General features: G+C 39.6%; 1 protein-coding gene across 1 annotated transcript in view; it reads left to right on the top strand.

Moving 5' to 3' along the window:
* LOC108719434 (collagen alpha-1(XXII) chain) overlaps positions 1–22,206 on the top strand; it is a 165,231-nt gene that overhangs the window by 112,880 nt on the left and 30,145 nt on the right. The window contains exons 24-40 of the mRNA XM_018268284.2: positions 1,427–1,480; positions 3,574–3,627; positions 4,441–4,494; positions 6,305–6,358; positions 6,466–6,519; positions 6,957–7,001; positions 7,575–7,637; positions 8,843–8,896; positions 9,356–9,397; positions 10,829–10,861; positions 11,652–11,705; positions 11,988–12,041; positions 18,947–19,000; positions 19,215–19,268; positions 20,711–20,764; positions 21,365–21,469; positions 21,808–21,852. Coding sequence (XP_018123773.1) covers positions 1,427–1,480; positions 3,574–3,627; positions 4,441–4,494; positions 6,305–6,358; positions 6,466–6,519; positions 6,957–7,001; positions 7,575–7,637; positions 8,843–8,896; positions 9,356–9,397; positions 10,829–10,861; positions 11,652–11,705; positions 11,988–12,041; positions 18,947–19,000; positions 19,215–19,268; positions 20,711–20,764; positions 21,365–21,469; positions 21,808–21,852 — 927 coding nt within the window. The remainder of the gene's footprint in view (positions 1–1,426; positions 1,481–3,573; positions 3,628–4,440; positions 4,495–6,304; positions 6,359–6,465; positions 6,520–6,956; positions 7,002–7,574; positions 7,638–8,842; positions 8,897–9,355; positions 9,398–10,828; positions 10,862–11,651; positions 11,706–11,987; positions 12,042–18,946; positions 19,001–19,214; positions 19,269–20,710; positions 20,765–21,364; positions 21,470–21,807; positions 21,853–22,206) is intronic.

The following is a 22,206-nucleotide window of genomic DNA, read 5'->3' as shown; positions in this document are numbered from 1 at the left end:
ATTAGATCGGGGGGGTCCCCAACTTTTTTTTCATCTGTGATACACATTTAAATGTAAAAAGAGTTGAGAAGCAACACAGGCATGAACAGGCCCACATTTGTGGAGAGGCCACCAAGGCCCAGGCCCAGGGTGGCAGGATTTTAGGGGGCGGCATGCTGCCCAACTGCACCCACATTGGTTCAGAAACGCTGGAGTAGGAGATAAGATCATTTTTAAAATCTCCTGTACGCCAATCCCCATTGCTCTGGTCCAGATGATAAACATTTTATTGAATAAAAGGGGATGGGGTGACAAAGGACAGCGGGCCTAGGGAGCCTGCTATGTAAATCCGGCACTGGGCATGGAAATAGTTCCTGGGGTTCAAAAAGGACTGTGACTTGATATTTGGTAGCCCCTGTGTGGACTGGCAGCCTACAGGAGACTCTGTTTGGCAGTACAACAAAAAGCAAAACTTACCTCCAAGCCTGGAATTCAAAAATAAGCAGCAGCTTTGAAGCCACTGAGAGCAACATCCAAGGGGTTGGTGAGTAACATGTTGCTCACTGGTTGGGAACCAATGAATTAGTTATTTCCTCTCATATAACACTCCCCCTGGAACAATGAACTCCTCCTTATCTATAATCCTAAAACAAAAGCAACAACAAAGTAAAATGACTAGTCAATCTGTACAGTGGAGCCATGACAAGATTATGCCAAATCATGGAAGATGAAATGATAAAATAGGCAAAGCCGGCAAGGCCACGGAACCATAAAAACATGAACAATAAATAGGAGAATAGGAAACAAAATAGGCAGAAAACATTCTTAGCACCAAGATAATTCAGTTTGAAATAGCCATATCTGGAAAACCAACAATGAGTCATTTTAGTCAAATTAAACTGCTGGTTAATTGCTATAGTTAACTTTTATAATAATGAGTAGAATGGTTTAGGAGAAGTTCAAACTTAAATGAACTTCTTATATTCCAGCACCGTTCAACACCAGTGGCCTTACGCCCCATAGCAAAATAGGGGTTATTTTATTTCCCATGGCATCCAGTCTGTTGTGGCCATTCCTTATTCTTGTTTTATGAAGTAGTATCATCATTAAAATCAATCTTTCTGGGGTTTTTTTGATGGTTACAAGGGTTCAGTTTCTAGTATGTCCAGAAAAATCCATAACAATTCCATAAATCCATAAAAAAATCCATAAAAATTCCTTTGTATCACCAGACTCAATCACATAACAATATAACTTTAAGAGGTGCTCAGTTCTAACATGTATACACCAAATATCTTCCAACCGGCACACCCTTTGTAAAAAAACGTTGTCTTTTTATTAAATAGCATCAGAGTCCAACGTTTCAGTCCTTGAAAAAGGTTCTGTGTGTGTGTGTGTCACATTACAATAAAACCCATTGTTTAAGATACTCTATTCATATTTACAGGGTCAAAAAGGAGAAGACGGTTTGGCAGGAATTGATGGTCTAACTGGAGTTGAGGTGAGTTTTATCACAAGAGAAAAGACGCAAAAGGAAAGAGTGAACCTTTACATGGAAAGTTCAGTTTGTTTTATGAAGTCTCCAAAAGTCTTCGCCCCATAGGCCAAATACAGCCCATCATTGGGCTCAATGATCTGACCACAATAGAAGTCTATGAAGACCTGTTGGGAGACGAAGTCTTCCATGATACCCTCCATGCTGATAGGACTTCTAAGTCTGCTCAATTAATATCTAGCCAATATTCCACCAAATATTGGTCAATGAACGCATCATTTAGATTAGACTTGTTCTAGAGTTGTTGAGTTGCATTGAATGTCAGCCTGTACTGGATATGGCCAGCTTAATACACAAATAACTAAAGCATAAATTATGTGATACCAATTTGCTTTTTGCAAGGGTTAACAGTAGCTTTACGGAAGGTGGGAAAAAAGAAGAGTAGATTCAGTAGCATTAGTTTACAAAAGATTGGCAACAACAAAATCCAGAGAGTAGGGTCCCAACTACAAGGTATTAGTTTGAAAGCAAAAGAATGAAAAAGATTCAATAGAAAGACCAGTGAGTGTTAAACTATTATGGGTTGAAGGATACTGTATTGATGAACAGAAAGGATGGCATAAAGAAATGAGTCATGGCTTTAAACATGAGAATTACGCTTGCGGTTACTCACGACATACAGGTGGTTATTTATCAAAGGTCAGTGTTCAAATTTTTTATATCTCAAATGAATTTATAACTTGAATTGTATCAGATTCTGGGAGTCCATGCCGGAAACCTGAAAAAAAATTTTTGTTGAAAAAAGATTCAAATTGCTTGAATCATTGGAGTAAAACCCTCTGAATAAAACCTCATACATCATGCAAGCTGTTAACATCTTTTTAATGGTTCAAGGGACCTCTGCCATTGACTTCTACATGACCTCGACAAGTTTAAGAAGGAGTATTTTTCAGATTCTAAATATTTCCAGGGGCGGGGTATAACAAATCTCAAAAATGTTTTTAAAAAAACAAAACAAAAAAAATTCAAGTTTTTTAAAGCCAAAAATGAGTTTTGACCAAAAAAATACAACTCGAAAACTCAAATTTTCGTGGAAGACACAACTCGAACCTTAATAAATCTGCCCCACAATGTCGGTGTGACCTAATAGTCATCGGCCTACAAAACCTAAAAAATTTTGTTTTACGTTATCTTGGTACATTTTAAAATGATCTTTCATGATGTTTGCTGTTAGTTATATATTATTTGTTAATGTATTACTGTATATATTATTATTTTAGTTTATATTTAACCACTAGTACAACAATAGCATGACATTGTATTATTTTACATTAGGACATTTTCAGGCTTACAAGTAAAAACTTTTCTTTTTAATGCTGTATAGTGAGGTAGAGTAGATTCTGTTTTTTCTTGGTGTACGAGTGCCCTCTAGTGTGCAAAAAACAAGATGACTGCCTTATCTGAGCTCAAATACATCTACTTGCTAGCGAATGAGAGAGTACTATTTTAGTAAATCCAAATAACTGGACTTACTAAATCGACATAGCTGAAGTGGCCTTCCCCATTGGTTTGGACTCTTCCAGGTATTTATCACATGCAAAGAATGCAAAGGCCACCAGTCTTTGTAACTTAGAAGCAGTCAAACCTGAACCCCGAGTTTTCCTTCTTATCTACTTTTCATCACCAAAAGTATTTGACATCCCAAAGGATGTAGTGGCCTTGAGCAGATCTTGAGCCAGTACTTGAGCCAGTGTTATCCTAGTTGAGTCAGATAAATGAGTAGAAGTAGAGTATATGTGCCCTTCATGTGCCCCTATATGGCTAGGATTGTTGTAGGATACCTCCCCCTAAACTATTACCCTTGGGTTGGAGCTTTGTACCACGATGAACTAGGAAATTGCCTGCTTACACTTAGAAATAGAAATTCACATGGTTTTGTATCTGGAATTGCTGGAAACAATTACTCATGGTAAAAAACGTTAAAAAAAAGTCTGTGGCCCGTTTTGTATGTACCATAGAGCATAGGAAAATCGGGGCCAGTTGGACTGGACTTAATTACTTGTTGTTTCTTACCAATACCAAACATTATTTTATTCCAGGGCCCCCCTGGACCTGCTGGTGTTGCTGGACCACCAGGACCTCCTGGTCCTCAGGTATGAGATATACTTTATTTTATTATACTAACTGTATATATATATATATGACAGGGGGCATTTTGATAGCGGATAAAATTTTTGAGAAAATAATTGTATCTCCTTTTGAGGAAATGCTCCCTAAATGACACAAGTCTCATGTACAGTATTACTGGGTATAATGATGGTTTGGACATAAAAGCTCTTTCTATATAACCATGGATATGTCACAGAAGTGAAGCATGATGAACCCTCATTATTAGAACATCAGTGGCACATTTGTACTGTTCCTTCAAATAATGTTCTCATTCCAAATTAAGCAAAGACATCTACTGCATGAGCAGGGGCTGCTTCCAACCTTGTCTGACAGCCCAGAGCTACTGTCTGGTGACTATGGATGTGCTGGAGAGAATTAATGGGTAAAAAAACAGTAGATATGTAAATCAGTGATGGAAAAAGAAGGATAAATGTTGCATTGTGTAGAGAGGTTGGTAATCACCAGAGAGAATTGGACATTCTATCAGAGAAACATGAAATTGTCAGTTGTCCACCCACCTGCTCCTCTGATATATTATATACAATTGATTATACATCACACATGTGGGCAATGAAGGTTTGCTCGGTGCTCACATCGCACTGTGGGTGTATAGAGGCCGGCAAATACATTCATGTTACAGGGAGACACAGCTCTGATTTCCCAGGGTGCAGGAAGACCTTTGAAATAAGAGAAATCAAGAGCGGTCATGTGTTTTATTCAAGTCAACCATTAAACTAATTGCAGCAAAAGATACCCGTGCGATAGCATTCTCAAGTTAATTCTGCTTCTCATTCTAGGGACTGCCTGGAGAAATCGGATTTCCTGGGAAACCGGGGAAAATAGGGCTCACTGTGAGTACTGTATATAACAAGAAATAATGGATCAGATGCAATAATTAAGCGAGTTGTTCTGGTGAAGGAGTTATTCCCAAAGTTCCTCCATCTTGCCATATGCATTTGCTAAAAAGAAGTCATTTTGTGTACAAAAAGGCCAAAGCATTTTGTTTTGTAAATCAATATAATTTTTTTGAAGAGCTGTTGAAGAGGGGCAAATAGGGTTGATTGACTGGGCCCACATATTGCAGGGCCTCGCAGACCAAAAGTTAATGTTTAGGATAGCAGCAAAGTAGTGACTAGAGGGCAAAATGGCAACAGTATGACAACATGATGATAGTAAAACAAGATGAAAGCAATAGGACACATTGGAGGCCGTAAAGCAAGATGGCAATAGTAGGAAAAGATGTTACAGAGAAAGATGTTGACAGTAAGGCAAGAGGAAACAGTATGAAAAAATGGTGACAGCCGGGCAAGAGAAGACAATAAGGCAATATAGTTATAGTATGACAAGATGGAGACAGTAGGGGAGTATGGAGACATTAGGGCAATATGTAGACAGTATCGCATGATGGAGACAGTAGGGTAATATGGAGACAGTAGGGCAATATAGAGACAGTAGGGCAAGATGGAGACAGTAGGACATGATAGTGACTGTAGGACAGGATGGAGACAGTAGGACAAGATGGAGACAGTAGGGCAATATGGAGACAGTAGAGCAATATAGAGACAGTAGGGCAAGATAGTAGGACATGATGGTGACAGTGGGACATTAAAGGAGAACTAAACCCTTGTCTTAACCCCCGCAACTGGCCTGCTACCTCTCCTCACAGCTTATTCCATTTAAGTGTGTTCCTACTTGTACGCATACATAAGTATGCAGCAGACTTTACAGGCACCTGTTGGGATCCTCTATATTCACTGCACTTACATGTAGCCTGCAGGATTATGTGCAGTTGAAGACCTCCTGGACCTAGCTTCAACTGTGCATGGTCCTGCAGGCTCCCTGTAGGAGCATGATCACAGATCAACTAAAGAGCAGCATCACCTCACTCCTGATGTTTAATCCCAGTGTCATATCAAGGAGATAGACTCTAATCTCCCTAAATCAGATAACAACAATATGGCTGACATGGTGCTAATAAAAGACATTTTCATTGGTCAGTTCTTATGCTTCTGTAATTTAGTCTTTGCTGATCTACAAAAGAGAAGTGGAGGAACTGTTGGACAGTTCAGATCCATAATATGTTGTTTTTGATGGATTCCAAGTCGAGGCATTAGATATCTATTAATTTGCCCCGCTTAATGAATCCCATGAAAGAAGAAAGTGTTAGCCATAGAACTTTTACCATGGGCTGTTCTCTAGGACACGACAGTAGAGATAATTAAACAAGTTGTTGACACTTTCAGCACATGAACAACACACTGGGAAAAAGTGTACAATTTTTGCAACAGACACAATGTAGAGTTGTGCCATGGCCAAGGGTTCAGGCAGCCTCATGGTGCCACTTTACAAATTGCCACAGAATAGGGTGATGCTGTAGTCACAGTCTTAAGTGGAAAGAAAAAACACAACAAAGTCAAACAAATATGTGAACTATGGGTTATTAGCCTAGTGGCATTTAGTTGTCCTCATTAACACGGGGTAACACATAAGAAACCAATCACATTTTGAATGTCATTATTCTGACTGTACTGAGTAATGAACTCTATTTGGTGATTGGTTGCTGTGCAGATTGGGGCAGATCTACAGTATGTTACTTAAATCTTCTTACCCTGTAGAATTGCAGTGAATCATGATTTAACATGTACTTATATTTACCCTCAGGGGTTACCTGGAAAACATGGAGCCGATGGAGTCTCTGGACCTATAGGTCCTAAGGTACCATTTCATTTTTTTTAAGATTGTGAATCTGTTTCATGTTAGAGATGCAAAGTAACTGGAATAATATTTGCTTTGGTCACATGGGTCATTTTGTCTTTCGACAGGGAGAACAGGGAGAGAGAGGTTTGGACGGGTTTCCAGGCAAAATCGGAATCAAGGTAATGACATCAGTTGTTAGAACAGAAATGGAAGGCTGTAGGCAACCAAGTCTGGGGGGGGGGTTGTGGTGTTGCCCATAGTACAGTCATTAAACCTTGATCAAGCACCTCTATATAGTCCTGACTATACTTCATCCTTGACCCTTGGTTTGACAGGTCTGTATGAACTGAGGTTTGGGGCTCAGCTTTGATTTTCTGACTATGTTGTCTTGAAACTGTACAAAGGTTTCTGGATGTTTCTCTAAGGTCACACGCATCTGCTGAAGCATTTTTGGGGTATGTTGGTATCTGGTGTCCTTGGTTGTTGGGAAATGTGTGGTGCTGATGCTCTTTGAAAGCCTAAAGTCTATTATATTGGATCTGCTACTTCAGAAATTATTTGGGCCTTTGTAGCTTGTCCCTTCATCAGCTCCAATAGTTTCTTTTCATTTTCATAGGGAGAAAGTGGAGAGCAAGGCCGGACTGGACCTGCTGGTGAAAAGGTAAGCATTTTTCTCAAACACATGTCTATGTTAGCGCATATCTGCACAAAAGTGACAAAGGGAGAAAGCCCCATTTCTATTAGGACCTTCAAACTCCTGGATGCCAAATCCTTTGGAATGTTCTAGTTAATCATTTGTATAAATTGAACCAGTTTTTACAATAGGAACACAATTTGAAGTTTAGGTTAACACAAAACACCACCTGCCAGAAAATGAAGAACATTGAACCACACTCTCAATGCATTCTCAATTCAATGTCATTCTAGCAATGCCACCATCTGCATTCCTCCTCAAGCCTATGAACATGTCCCACCCTCACTGGGAGATAAGGGGCCGAGATCTATACTTGGTGTGCATGTTGGCACTGCAGTAAATATATCTGCTGTGATACCTATTCCAATATTTTTCCAACCCTGGTGGTGCCAAAGGGCATATAAATCTCATTTTAATTGTAGTTTGTGATAGCTCAAAGGCAGGTGTTCCCTCTGTGAATGTTATGCCACTTGGTACAGCTTATTGTGATTAGGCATCTTAAATATGAGGCTGAAAATGCATTGCCATAATTCATCCCAGGGAGAAGCAGGCCCACCAGGACTTCAAGGAGCTGATGGACGAAGAGGCGACAAAGGGGATCAGGTAGGCTGGATTCAAATTAATTACCTATGCTATGACATTTCACTTTTCATAAAAAATTCTACTTAGTATTCAGATCAGATGAAGGATGAAACTTAATGGTATTAGAGGAGATTTGCCATAGCCAAAGACACTTCCATTTGTTTGCTAGCATCAAGACTGCTGAGGAGGTCAGTTTGGAACACACAGATTCAGTTGGACTTGGTTATAGTGTGTGTCCTAGATACAGCACAGTCATAATGACCACTAGCTAACCACTAAGCTCTAGTTATGGGAAGATCCTCACTTGTAGCAACCTCCTCTTACTACATATCTCCAACCAGTATGGATCACACTTCCACCTGGAATATTACTTTGGGGGACAATATTAGTAATTCCCTACATAAATAACATAGATTTTACCAGATATATATTCTCAATTTTCAATTAATGAGATTTATTCTCAGGGTATTTTTTGGGTTCAAAAGACATTTAATGGTCCAACACAATCTCCCCTTCCTTATAACATGGTAACATATATAAAACACTGTTATACCAGTCATACCTACTTAGTGTCCAATAAGTATTCATTCACCCATAACATGACCCTAGTTGCCGTTATCTAGCTTTGATCTCACTAGTTGGGATAACCATCCTCTGCTCTGGGTCCCTCTAAACTATCTAGCTCAGTAGAAGGAGATTCTGTTGTAATCTCACCTGAAGCTCATATGGAATCCAACAAAGTGATGTTGGAAGAGATGCAGGTCTAGTAAGGTAATAAGGTGGGCAGGTGCACTAGACTCAGCAGTTTCTGACTCAATTGGTGATATTGGCAGTCCTATGAGTTACAACTACTGGAACTTATTAGAAGAAATTTGCCATAGCCGAGGGCTCTTCCATTTGTAAGCTAGACTAGAGGACTTCTGAGGAGGTCAATTTGTATATCGGAACATGTCCTCCAGGTTGGGGTGACCATACTCAGCTTTGGGCCCCTCTAAATTGTCTAGTCCAGTAGTTTGGGAGTTTCTGCTGTAATCTCACCTGAAACTCATTTGGAATGCAACAAGGTTATGTAGTAAGAGATCTACCAACCCATAACAACCAATCAGAACTTTGCTTGGCAGGCCACACTATGCAATCTGCCCATTGGATAATATGGGTCAGACACGAGTTTGTGCCACTTATTAACAATGAAATGATGAAATTATTTATTTTGCATTTATTTTCAGGGAGAAAAGGGAAGTGCTGGACAAGCTGGATTTAAAGGAGGAAAAGGAGATAAGGTATAACTGTGCTTCCATGTGATTCACTTATTGGGAAATGGTCACCAAAGGCAAGAATATTAATTCACACTAATATGTCCAAGGTGATTGCACCAATATGCATTTATAAATAAGCATTTATTTATTATTGTCTATAAATATTGAATATCATATTATTTATTGTCATGGGAGCATTTGTATTTGTTCATGATGGTGACCTACCATATGGTTCCTCCTCAGGGCCTCCAGGTAAATCTCAATCATGGTCTCCAGTAAAATAATGGGATCTAGTGGGCAAACATTAACATGGATGTGCATTCTTACTCATGGGTACAGAATAGTTGCAAAGCTTCACTTGTGAAAGCAGCACCTTCCTACAGGTTTTTTTCCTGTATAATCCAATTTCAGTGCTATTATCTGGAATAATTCTTTATTCCTGTTACTTTAATTGTGAGTGATGTTTTAACTTTGCTTTGTCAGGGTGCGGTTGGACCTCCTGGTTTGCCTGGCACAGCACATACGGTAAGTCCTAATATCATCTAAATATTACCATTAAATAAGGTAATGGAAGAGTGGAATTCAATTGGCATCTACTCTACCTCACAACTCTTTGGACTGATCATATCAGGAGTTGTGGTTGGTTATGAAGGAACAGGACAAGGAGTAGGGTTTGCAACAGACATAAAAATCCAGTTACCAGACTAGATATTAGAGGAAGCCTCCTTAGGAAGAGGCAGAAAGTCAAGGAATGCAATAGAGAGGCTCAAGTCAAGTGAATGAACCATAGGTCCGTGTCTGCAGGAAGGAGAAAAGATTGGAATTTTGCAATACAGGGTCTCCAGAGACTCAGAACCAGACAAAAGGACCAGAGGCACAGCCAGATCAGAATATAGGAACTTAATGACCAAGCTCAGAAGACAGAAGATGTCTATAGGTCCTTCACAAAAAGATGGACTTCAACAGTGTTAAACACAAAACTTATATATTTATTTAAGTCGGACCTATCTACATATGATGTTCTTACATTTATTTATACTTCTTACATAAATATGGTTGCTGCCATGCTGCTTTTTGTTCTATTAATCCCGGCAGATGGTGCTGTTCTGCTAAATTCTATAAAGGCACCAGTTCACAAAGCACATGATGTTTCCTTTCTAATTTAAAACAAATCAGTTGAGACAGTTTAGCAGATGTTAAAATGGGATGCTGTCGGAGGAAAACGTTTTTTTTTCCAAACACACCAGTTAATAGTGCTGCTCCAGCAGAATTCAGCACTGAAATCCATTTTTTAAATGAGCAGGTTTTTTTAATATTTAATTTTGAAATCTGGCATTGGGCTAGACAAATTGTCAGTTTCCCAGGTGCCCTCAGTCATGTGATATGTGCTCTGAGAAACCTCATTCACTCTTTACTGCTGTACTGCAGGTTGGAGTGATTTCACCCCTCCCCTCCCCAGCAGCAGCCTATCAGCATCCTACCAGCAGAACAATGGGCAGCTAACCATATACTGTAGCAGATCAACTGAAGGATTTGTTTGCATTGCTACCACTAGTGGTAGACATAAGAATAGCGCCAAAGAAGGAAAACCCCAGCTTTTTTCCTGGCTGCTATTCTCTACCACTAGGTGGGGCTGGGGAATGCTTTTAGCACTTCAAGTACGACCCATGTCGTGGTATAATACAATTGGAAGGGGAGAAACAATAACTGTCTCAAAGCAGTTCCATCCTGACGTGCTGGCTAAAAAAAATACACTTGTTGGTTCAAGAATAGAATTTTAATTAGTAGAGTGAATTAATTGCAACGTAAACAGTGTAATTTAAAAGTAAACCATAAAAATCATGACAGAATCCCTTTAAATGCTAAGTATTAGGGTCGACAGCTCAAGGTGAGTAATATATTGAATCAGAGATTTGTTTGATATGTATAGAAGTAAATGATTTTATATTCTTCCAGGTAGATCCTGTGACAGGAGAGCCTGGACTTCCAGTAAGTAACCTTCACGATAAGGAACCCCATGTTTGTATTTCTAGAGATCAGCTTGGAAAATATATGATAAAGCAGCAGATCCCATGTTTTGAAAGTGTGTGAGGCTATACTATTAAACGACAACAGATACTGACGTTGCTGGTTGGGCGGCTTGACCTACAGTACAACTGCCACAAGTATGGGATCCATTATACAGAAACCGGTTATGCAGAAAGCTCCGAATTATGGGAAGGCCATGTCCCATAGACTCAATTTTATCCATATAATCCAAATGATTAAAAACACATTTCCTTTTTCTGTGTAATAATAAAACAGTAACTTGTACTTGATCCCAACTAAGATATAATTAATCCTTATTGGAAGCAAACTCAGCCTATTGGCTTTATTTAATGATTACTTAAGACTTAGACTTAAGGTATGAAGATTCAAATTACAGAAAGATCCATTTTCCAGAAAACACCAGGTCTTGAGCATTCTGGATAACAGCTTCCATACCTGTATACTGTTGGAATCTTTATTTTTCATTTCAACCACCAGAGAGAGCTCACAACATACAGTAAATACCAACTGAGGCTTGGATGTGTGTATATATATATATATATATATATATATATATATATATATATATATATATATATATATATATATATATATATATATATATATATATATATATATATATATATATATATATATATATATATATGTAATATTGTATATATTTGGATCTCACTAATGAGATTATTTTTTGCTATGTGGGATCTTGTTAAGATTTTTATTTCCATTTTAGGGTCTCCCAGGGGAGAAGGGTGAAAAGGGAGAACAAGGAGAACCTGGAGAGCCTGTAAGAGAATATTTTTATATTTTATTAATGTAATATATTATTTATTTTTATCACCATTTGTTTTGTATTGTTCATCGGGATTCCTTTAAAACAGTAGGTGGGCTGACTGGTTGGTGTCTGGTTGGTGCACAGGCTGAATGTTTGGATGTTGTAGAATATACTGTAGGTATCTGGACAAATACAACATTGATTGTGTCTGTTTGGCGGCTGAACCCAATAAGAAGTAAAAGGGTTTTTAACTTGACTTGCCATAATGGGTTTTGTTTTTTTTAATGTGTTTAGGGTCAGAAAGGAGAATCTGGAAAAGAAGGTCCAGTGGGGCCTATAGGGCCAAAGGTAAGTGCAGAAAGTTCCAATTCTGTCCCCGACTCCTCATTGTTGAGTTGAGTGTTAAAGAGCAATTTAGAAACTTAGTGACTGACATGACATGCACTGTAGCACTATCCCAGTACAGGACCACATGTAATGGTTGTCAGAGTCCTGTAACCCATAGCAACCCATAGCAAAAAACAGTTGTTTTATTATTCTAACTGCACTAGGCCGTGTGATGCATTTTGGCAACAAGCTGACTACAGACCAACAATTAGATGGGTGCCATCTGGGCAATGCTAACTCCACATTGCTACTACTTGGTGGAGCTAAATACTGCTCTTGCTAAGCTTTCTAACTCTCACTGCTATGAGTTTGCTATGACAGCAGCTGCTATCCACTGCCTTTACAGGGTCCCCACTCCCAAAATTCCCAAAGGTGGTTAGTCACAAAGTCAGCCTACGAGTGGGTGCCCCAATGGGCACGAAACATATTAGGCCATGTCCTAATATGTCCTAATAAACTTTTTGTATTTTTCTACTGCTGCTTGATCAGTTTTTGGAGGAACTCACATTCTTTGCTTTATGGTTAGTCACAAAGCTTAATAGTGGGGCCTAAGGGTCAGACTGGGCCAGTGGGACCCTGGGAAAAAAACAAGTGGGCCCAGCCCATTGGTTCAGCCCATGAGGACCCAGGCCTGCTTCCCTCCTATGGAATTGCATGCTCCATTCCCCCACCCCCAGTTGTGCTCGTAAGAGATAAGCGGTACCTGGTTGTACAATGGGGGTCCCAAGTCTCAAGCAGCAGCCTCGGTGGGTACCCCAGTCCAACACTGTGGAGCCTTGTGCTCCAGGATCCCAACTACTTCCTAGTACCTAGTTAGGAAGAGGACAGTGCTGGGAAATGGAATAAATACAATTTAGATATGGGACTTTTGTATAATATATGATGGGGGTTATTTATTAAAGTCCGAATGGCAAAAACTCAAAAAATCTAGTGTTTTTTTCCAAAAATTTTTGTGAAAAAAACTTGTTTTTATCGTGATTTATTATACACAGAGGATAGAAAAAGTCAGAATCTGAAAATCCAGCATCTCAGACCTGCCGCGATTGTACTGTATATAAGTCAGTGGGAGAAGTCCTGAAGACATCCCGAGTTTTATGCAAAAAATCAAAGATTTTTTGGTTTTTGGCAAATTTTTGGGCGGAAAATCAGAAATTTGTACGATTCAAATTTTCCTACGATTTACACCATTTTTTTGAGTTTTTTTCCACACTGGAATTTTTTGAGAAAATGTATTGATAAATAAGGGGAAATAAACCGTGTGGATTTCAGTAGATTTCAGAAAATAATGAGATAAATTTGGATTTTGATAAATAACCCCCGATGGGTTGTATGGGCTACCTGTGCCAGATGCATCACTGAATATATAAATATATATATATATGTATTTTAGAATATTTGCTACTGTAACAAAGGAATAATCCTAGTAATGTTGGCCCTAGTCGTGTGTGTGACTGTGGCCGGTATATTAATATTGTAATTAGCATTGTGGAAGGGACAGATGTGAATAACAACCACTCTCTGCAATGTGCTGTATAATCTATACACTAAATATATCAGATAAAAAAGCACACACATGAATGATATTTATTTATGAAATTGGTTTAGGAATCCATTAATAATGCTGTTTTGAACCTATTGTATAAACAGAGTGAGGTATCATTTTGTTCAAGGGAAGTTTGATTAGAGACATTACTCAGGCTTTGATGGAGAATTTCATCAGCGGCTCATTAATTGTGATGAATCATTTAATAGACCGAACACTTTAATTTTAACTTCACACAACTGCAAAGTACGTGATAAAGTGTTAGATTTTTACCCCACTTTTGGTAGATTTTGACATTTGCGGCAAATCTATTCCGGGTGTTGCTCTAATCACCTGCTTTTTGGTGATGATGATGATAATGATGGGTCATGTTTCTAGATTTTTTTGTTGAGGGGGTAATGTCCCCACTTATTTAATAAAGAAAATAAAAAGAAGAGAAACAGAAGAGTTCAGACATAGACGGAGGGTGATTTTTTTGTTTGGATAGGATAAGGATGGCCATATACTAGTGATGTGCGAGGCCTGCCTGATACCCACGGATTTTGCGAGTTTGCCTGCAGGTTTGGGCCGACCTCGCACTACTCTTTGCGGGTTGAATTCTTCTCCTGTTCTCCCTGCCCGCCAGCTTCTACCTTTAGAGCCGTGTGCCTGCTCACTCCGCCCCTTTTGTGACATCATCGGTGGGGCGGGGCGGCACGGGTCTATAAAAGGGGAGAGGGAGGGTGGGTTTGGGTCGGGTGCGGGTCGAGAAAAAACCGACCCGCACATCACTACCATACACAGATTCTGTACATGTATAAAAAATGACCACCCCCTACTGCCTCCTGAACCTCCTACTGACTTCAATGGGAATCACCAGTGGTGTAACTGGCTTTGACTGGGGCCACATGCTGGATGTGCACAAACTCCTCTGAATACATGATGTGTGCAAACATCTCTGCAGTCGCACCCCTGTTAGTTACGCCTCTGGAAACCATGCAGACTGTAGCTGGGCCGGTTTTTATCTACCTAAAATGCTCAGGGTGGAAAAATTCTCATATTGGACACGTTATTAGGGTTCAGATGTGTCCAATTGATTTGAATGTCCAATTTCAATTATAATAACCCCTTTAGACAGGATAAATGCAGTAGCAATTTTATTAATACCATCAGAACATTATACATGATGATACATTAAGTGCTAATCTGACATATAAAAACCTCAGGGAAAAGGGTAGGTCAAACACAAAAGCAACCTCACATACATATATATCAGTATATATATATCAGTATAATACACAAAAACTACAATTCATTAATAAAAATCCCGAAAGGAATTGTGCAGTGGTGACAAGGCTGAGACTAATGCTGGCTTGAAAAAAATGTATTCCAGTAAATTACCCTCAGCCCCCAGAACGTATGTAGTACCTCTCCAGATTTTGCTGCAAATACTCTCTGATGGTTTAGACCAGTGATCCCCAACCAGTAGCTCGTGAGCAACATGTTGCTCTCCAACCCCTTGGGTGTTGCTCCCAGTGGCCTAAAAGCAGGTGCTTATTTTTGAATTCCTGACTTGGAGGCAAGTTTTAGTTACATAAAAACCAGGCATACTGCCAAACAGAGTCTCAATATAGGTTGACAATCCACAAAGGGGCTACTAAATGGCCAATCACATTTTTCATGCTAGTGTTGCTCCCCAACTCCTTTTACTTCTGAATGTTGCTCACGGGTTCTAAAGGTTGGGGATCCCTGGTTTAGAGTAAGATAGCCTCTTGCTAGCCTCACTTCTGCAGATGCCCTCAGTCTGTAATTTACCCAGGCCCATCTGTTTCTGCCCCTGGTTGGTACATTTTACTGTCTGTAAAGACAGCTGTGTTCTGATTGGATACGATGCAGGCACAACTCTCCAATCAGAGTGCAGCTGATCTCTACAGCATGAAGCCTGGAGGAAGAACCGGAGCTTTCCCTGTTTTTTTAGTTTTAAAATTTCTTTTAGGTGCCCTATAGGTTTCCCCCTAGCCTTAATGAAAATCCTCCCATGATTCTGTCAAATCCCATACATTTTTCAAGTACAGGTATGGGATCTGTTATACAGAAACCCATTATCCGGAAAGTTCTAAATTGTGGAATTGCCGTCTCCATTTTATCCAAATAATCCAAATTATTAAAAATGATTTCCTTTTTCTGTGTAATAATAATTACTTGCTCCCAACTAAAATATAAGTCAAAACCAGCCTATTGGGTTTATTTAATGTTCACAGGAGTTTCTAGCAGACTTGAGGTATGAAGATCTAAATTACAGAAAGATCCGTTATCTAGAAAACTTCAGGTCCCGAGCATTCTGGATAACAGGTCCCGTACCTGTATTCAGAATAAACACAATTTAACAGCAACAGCCCCTAAATTGAACCTGTACTAAAGACCACATAAGATTATCCCAGCACGGCTATTGCCTGTACGGCGATATTTTTACAATTTTCATTTTTTGTGTATTTGTAAAGTCCCTTAATTAGGGATATCATTCATTTTGCCACTTACTAAGCCGGGCTGATTTATCAGAGAAGCTAAAGCCAATAAGAAAGAGCTAAATCATTTGCTAAATTGGCACGGATAGCATGTGTTAGCAAGTGGAAAATGTTACATTTTAATGAAAGATAAATATAGGGGGTTAGATACCACCAACCAGGGGGCCATCCAAAAAAAAGGCAGCAGAGTGAGCAGACCATTCTCAGTTGAATTACTGTACTTAGATGTTCGTATGCTTCTGCTTTACTGATGTGAGGGTGGGGCATTTCCTGATCTGCAGACACCCTAAACTACTCCTTCTCAAACCAGGACCAACACCATAAACTGTTAAAGGTTTTAAAATGCCATGTCTGGTCCACCCCCTCTGAGCCAATCAGAGAGGGTTGGGTTGTCCGATGGTTATGAAGGGGCAGGGAATGGGTGGTGACATCCCAAGTGGAGATAGGCCTTGATAGATGTATGTTGACTCCAACTAACCTGACATATAAGTAAACCTGGCAATGTAATCTGCTCATTTGGATTGGGGTTCAAGTGCAATAGGGTACCATTTTCCCATTAAGCTGCCCCATCTTTTCTTCTCTATCTTGCTCTACTGTCTCCATCTTGTCCTACTGTCTCCAACTTGTCCTACGGTCTCCATCTTGTCCTTCAGTCTCTGTCTTTGACTATTGTCTCCATCTTGGCCTTCTGTCTGCATCTTGGCCTACTGTCTCTATCTCACCCTTCTGTCTATATCTTGGCCTACTGTGTCCACCTTGCTCTATTGTTTCCATCTTTTCCTTATGTCTCTATCTTGTCCTACTGTCTTCATCTTGCCATTCTACTGTATCTTTATATTGGCCTACTGTGTCCACCTTGCTCTACTTTCTTCATCTTGCTCTTCTGTCTCCATCTTGTCCTACTGTCTCCATCTTGCTCTACTGTCTCTATCTTGTCCTAATGTCTCCACCTTGCTCTACTGTCTCCATCTTGCTCTACTGTCTCCATCTTGCTCTACTGTCTCTATCTTGTCCTTTTATCTCTATCTTTAATTACTGTCTCCACCTTGCTCTACTGTCTCCATCTTGCTCTACTGTCTCTATCTTGTCCTTCTATCTCTATCTTTGATTAATATCTCCACCTTGCTCTACTGTCTCCATCTTGCCTGTTGTCCAACCACTGTTCCTGCCTATAGAGCATGTGCTTTTTGGGACCTCATTATCTATGGGTTCAATCGAAGCTGCACATTTTTCCCCACTGTATAGAAACCTCAGCCTCCAGGATTTAGATTTGATGTTCTACAACATACTGGGTGCAGATATCTCCTCTGCAGAACAATTTCCGCTACTATAAATAAGAAATGCTAATATGATTATTTTAAAGTGTATTAAAAATATGGTTTAAATGAAACATGTTTAATTTATAAGCCTCACATACTAAGTGGCATAAGAGGCTTATATTGGACTCTGGGGAAGCAACTAAGTAACTGGGTCACTAATAAAAACAAAGAGAGCTGTCAGAGCCATGGACAGAATACATCTGTATTTGTTATTACTGATATGAGAGACCATTTATAACTGCCTTTCCTGCAGTCTCTTGGGCATTTCTTTTACATTACTTTACCATGTTGAAATGCCTCTCAAACAGTATGTGCATCTGACAGTCCCTCCATTGTGTCTTTGTAGGTTATTAAAATAACGCCCTCCAAAACATACCCATTGCTCAATGGCATAACAACAAGTCACTTGGCCCCAAAGCAATATCATTGTAGGGTCTCTCCTATCCCTCAGTTCTTGGGGGCAAACAACGCACAATAACTTACAAATATAGATATTGAAACACAAATAATAGAAAACAAAAACCAATTGCAAATTGTCTCAGAAGCTCACTCTCTAATCATACTAAAGCCTAAGTCAAAGGTGGACAACCGCATTATATGGAGCATTTTGCTTGGCTACAATGAATGTTGAATAGTATGGGGAGTAGGGAAAGATAAGAGCCTTTACTCTACTAACTCCTTGTCCTTCATGGTATAGACAAGTGTGTGTCTTCATTATCCTCTCCGTGCAATTATCAGAATGGGAATGAGACTCTTGGGGCTGCTTTATCAGCTAATGGAGATTGGAGAATGTAAAGTAGATCCGAAAATAAGGATAACGGGTCTTTCTCTACCTGAGGAAATGAATATTAGCATTTTCTTACCATTATATTTTCTATAAAATTGCCGTTGTCAGCAAAGCAGTTCTTTAGAATGACATTTCCTTTCAATATACAAGAAAAAAACATTAATTATATTTTTGCTGTATCAACACTAATTGGCTGGAATTTCACAGGTCCATCTGCTTAATAATAATAATGACGATCTTGCATTTGCCTCAGGAAAAATCGAATATTTGCGATTGATGGTGGAACCAGCTTAGTCATTTGTTACACCAACCACAAAATGCTCTTTACATGGCGCAGACATGTGGCCCAATGAACAGACCAACAAATGTCACCCTACAATGGCAGCAATTATTATTGGGCTATGTCCCTTCTGGAAAAAGGATTGGTTTATTATTATTTATACAATGAAACAACAAATGGGCCACAATACTTGCAATAAATCATACCAGCTCTCTGTGTAGCCTATAAGCAAACTAAGGGGACTGTTCCTGCTGAATTGTGCTTAGTACAGGGAATACCTATGCTGCCATAGTTTTATGGGATCTCTCTGTACAGACTATGAGCAAACTTAGGGACTGTTCCTGCTGAATTGTGCTTAGTACAGGGAATACCTATGCTGGTATCATTTTTTAATACTGTCTCTACTTGCACTAATAATGTTTGTTCTATACAGGGCTTGGGAGGACAAGATGGAATGAAAGGAGAACTGGGCCCAAGAGGAGACATTGTAAGAATCGCCTTTTTATTTTCCATCACAAAAAATTCACCTGCACAAAATCTGCTTTTCTATCCCAGCAAAGTTGGACGGTTTCTTCCTTTTATTTCTACATTATAAAACTCTTGGCTCGTGCTGACAGGAGATAAATTGGAAGCTGTTAATGTTAATAGTCTGCTCACGTATGGACTTTAAACTAGGCATACATTTTATTTTCCTATAACAGGGCCCACAAGGACCCGCCGGCCCCCCAGGACTGAGAGGATTGCCAGGAAACGTGGTAAGTATTTCTTTGTTCTCCATATCATTGGCTGGGGACTGAATGGAAATAACAGATAATTGTCCTGGATCTTGATTAATTACCCGCAGTAGCGACGAAGCAGCTGGTACCGCACAGAGAATTTGTCTACAGATTAAGCCTTTACTCGTTTCTCAAGTCGGCAGTGACCTTTGGTATCATTTAAAATAGATAAATTGGGGTTTCATCTTAATAATAAAACAGGGAAAGAAATCTCATGATAACAGAAACATGGGAAGGTTCAATTTCAGCATATTTTATCCAATGAATAAGCCTGGTGGATGTTATTAAGGAAGACTGCAGTGTGCAATGGGATGGACAGGGAATCTAGATTTGGGATAATACAGGTGTGGTACAGACAAGGATAAGGCAAAAACAGAGCCAAAGGGTGGCCCAAAAGACCAGGATGGGCTTGAGCTGGAACTGACGGAGCAGTAGACAGGTTGGGAAGGGTACAACGCCAAAACCCAAACTTCAGTGGACACAGAAGAGAAAAGACACATCTGAGTCAAAATATAACACAGTGGCATCCCCAATGCCATAACACCATCCACACTATGACACCAAGCACAAGAGGCAACACATGTCCATACATCTCCTGGTTCACCTTACACTTACACTATATGGCCAAATGTATCCTGAAATTTGGTCAAAAATGACATCCTCAGTTGGAACAGGCACTCCTGCGTTCTGTTGTTTTTAGCATGATTTAGTTAGGGGTTATTAGAAGCAATCACACCTAACATCACCATGTGCTGAGAGTCTGCTGGAATGGTCTACAGGTCACCATGTTATTAATGCCATTTTATCAGCTGGCAGTCTGATGGAAATGTTGGTCTAGGTATACCAAAACACATTTTCTTCGGCACACCTCTTAATTTCTTTCCATATGGTGCATTCAATTCCTCAGGCTACTTCCAAGCCAATTTCTCATGCAAGAATTCCCATAGGGAGGAAGCACACTAGACACTTGACTTTGCCTTTTAGAAAATTTATTCCAGCAGAGTTGGCGCAAGCTTTCGGGGTCAACAGATTGCACCTGAGGAAGGGGTTGACCCCGAAAGCTTGTGCCAACTCTGCTGGACCCTATGGGAATTCTTGTATGAGAAAATGTTGGTCTAGGGCCTCTGGTTCAATTGTCCCAAAGATATAAAAGTCACATTAGTGCAGATTCCTCTGCATATCGCACGCATGAATAGATACCCAGATAGCAAGAACACCCCCGTTAATTAAATAGTTCCTAAGAACTTTCACCACCCAATCATTATCCATTTCCATGCCATATGTCAACTGAATACCTATAGTGCAAAGCCATATTAAACACCATCAGATATGTTCACATTTGTAATTATTTGGAATCAGTAAAACATTTTTTGTGGATTATCAGCTTACTAAAGTCATATTAACAACCTGTTTTTATTTAGGGGAGCCCAGGGGACACTGGCTTGCCAGGAAAAGATGGTCAGAAAGGTGAAAAGGTAATGTATAGAACTGTGTGTCATGTCATATAAGTCTTTTGTTACTATTAGTTTGCGACCTGCCCTTCCACTCTCCTGGTGGTGTGATGTGCCTAACCACCACCTCCTTCTCTCCAGGGGTATCATGGAATAGTAAGGAATTGTGTATATGATATCATTGTGAGGAATGGATAAAGGGTGATTAAAATAGCAAAACCAAGAACATAAAGAAAAGATTAGAAAACCACAAAACAAGGCAGTCTTTATTGATAAGAAGCTTGTTAGAGGCCCTGCCAGATTGAGAACTGATTTTCCCATCTTGCTGCTAGAAGAAACTTGCTAGATAGCAGGGAATGACCACTGGAAGATAAGGGACGAGCAGAAAACAAGGAGAAACAACAGTTAGCAACACTTCCCAGTGGTAAGGTAGGTAATTGGGAAGATTTTAGAATAAGAAATAACTTACAGATGGAGCACAATTCAGCAAGTCTCCATGTTTCCCCCCTGACATGTCCCAATAAAGAGTGCTCCATAAAGGCATTACTATAAAGAATAACCCCCGGGTCATGTAACCCATTTCTTTGCTTACTCAAGTGCATTCAAACTATTGTTGATTTTCAGGGAGAAGTTGGGAAAGAAGGAAAGGTTGGTTCACCAGGACCTCCAGGGGAAGCAGGTCTCGCAGGCATACCAGGTCTTCCAGGCAAAGGAAAAAATGGAGAACCAGTAAGTGACTTATGAACTTCCTTTCATAATTTGTTTTCATTCTGGCTTTTCCAGTATTATTTTTAGGGTAAAAGAAAAAAATAATCTTATATGGTAAAAAAAACTGTTGTATATATTTAGAATATAAATAACCAATCTGTGGCCTAGTATGTGCCTTGTTACTGGCAGTTAAAGACTTTGATGGGTGTTAGAAGTTGAGCTGAACAACAGTGGTTGAGGGGTTGCAGGATGACTATCTCTTATTTATCTAAGTTTACTCTTCCACAAAGTGGAAATCCTTATGAATGTCTAAGCATGACTCTCTCAGTAAGTAGATATTTATTTCTGTCTTTACACAGGGAGAACGCGGTGACCCAGGGCCATCTGGACCTACTGGCTTAAAGGTAAGGAGACGTTTAAGAAGCACAATCATCAAAATAAAGCTTTATTTACTTTTGGTTCCAGTTCTGGGGAGCTTATTATAGGGTAGTTCCATGGTTGCTTCATTTCTTTATACCCCTTTATTTTAAGTCCATCAGCATTGACTAGGATGGTGCCTTCATGAAAGGGATAAGACGTTTCCCTGCAATAAAACTGTTTTTACTTGATACTGGTTCACTTTTTAATAAAGAATGACATTTTTCATGAGGGCCGCAAGAGCAAAAAAAGCAAGGTGCTATGTTTTTTACCCACAATGCTGTGGGTCCTCCTGGGAAATTCTTTCTTCCTCTGAGAAGCCATTGAGATCCTGTAATGGA

This window comes from Xenopus laevis, chromosome 6L (genome assembly GCF_017654675.1).
Source record: "Xenopus laevis strain J_2021 chromosome 6L, Xenopus_laevis_v10.1, whole genome shotgun sequence".
NCBI lineage: Eukaryota > Metazoa > Chordata > Amphibia > Anura > Pipidae > Xenopus > Xenopus laevis.
The sequence above is the reverse complement of the archived record's forward strand: the minus strand, read 5'-3'. Positions and strand labels throughout refer to the sequence as shown.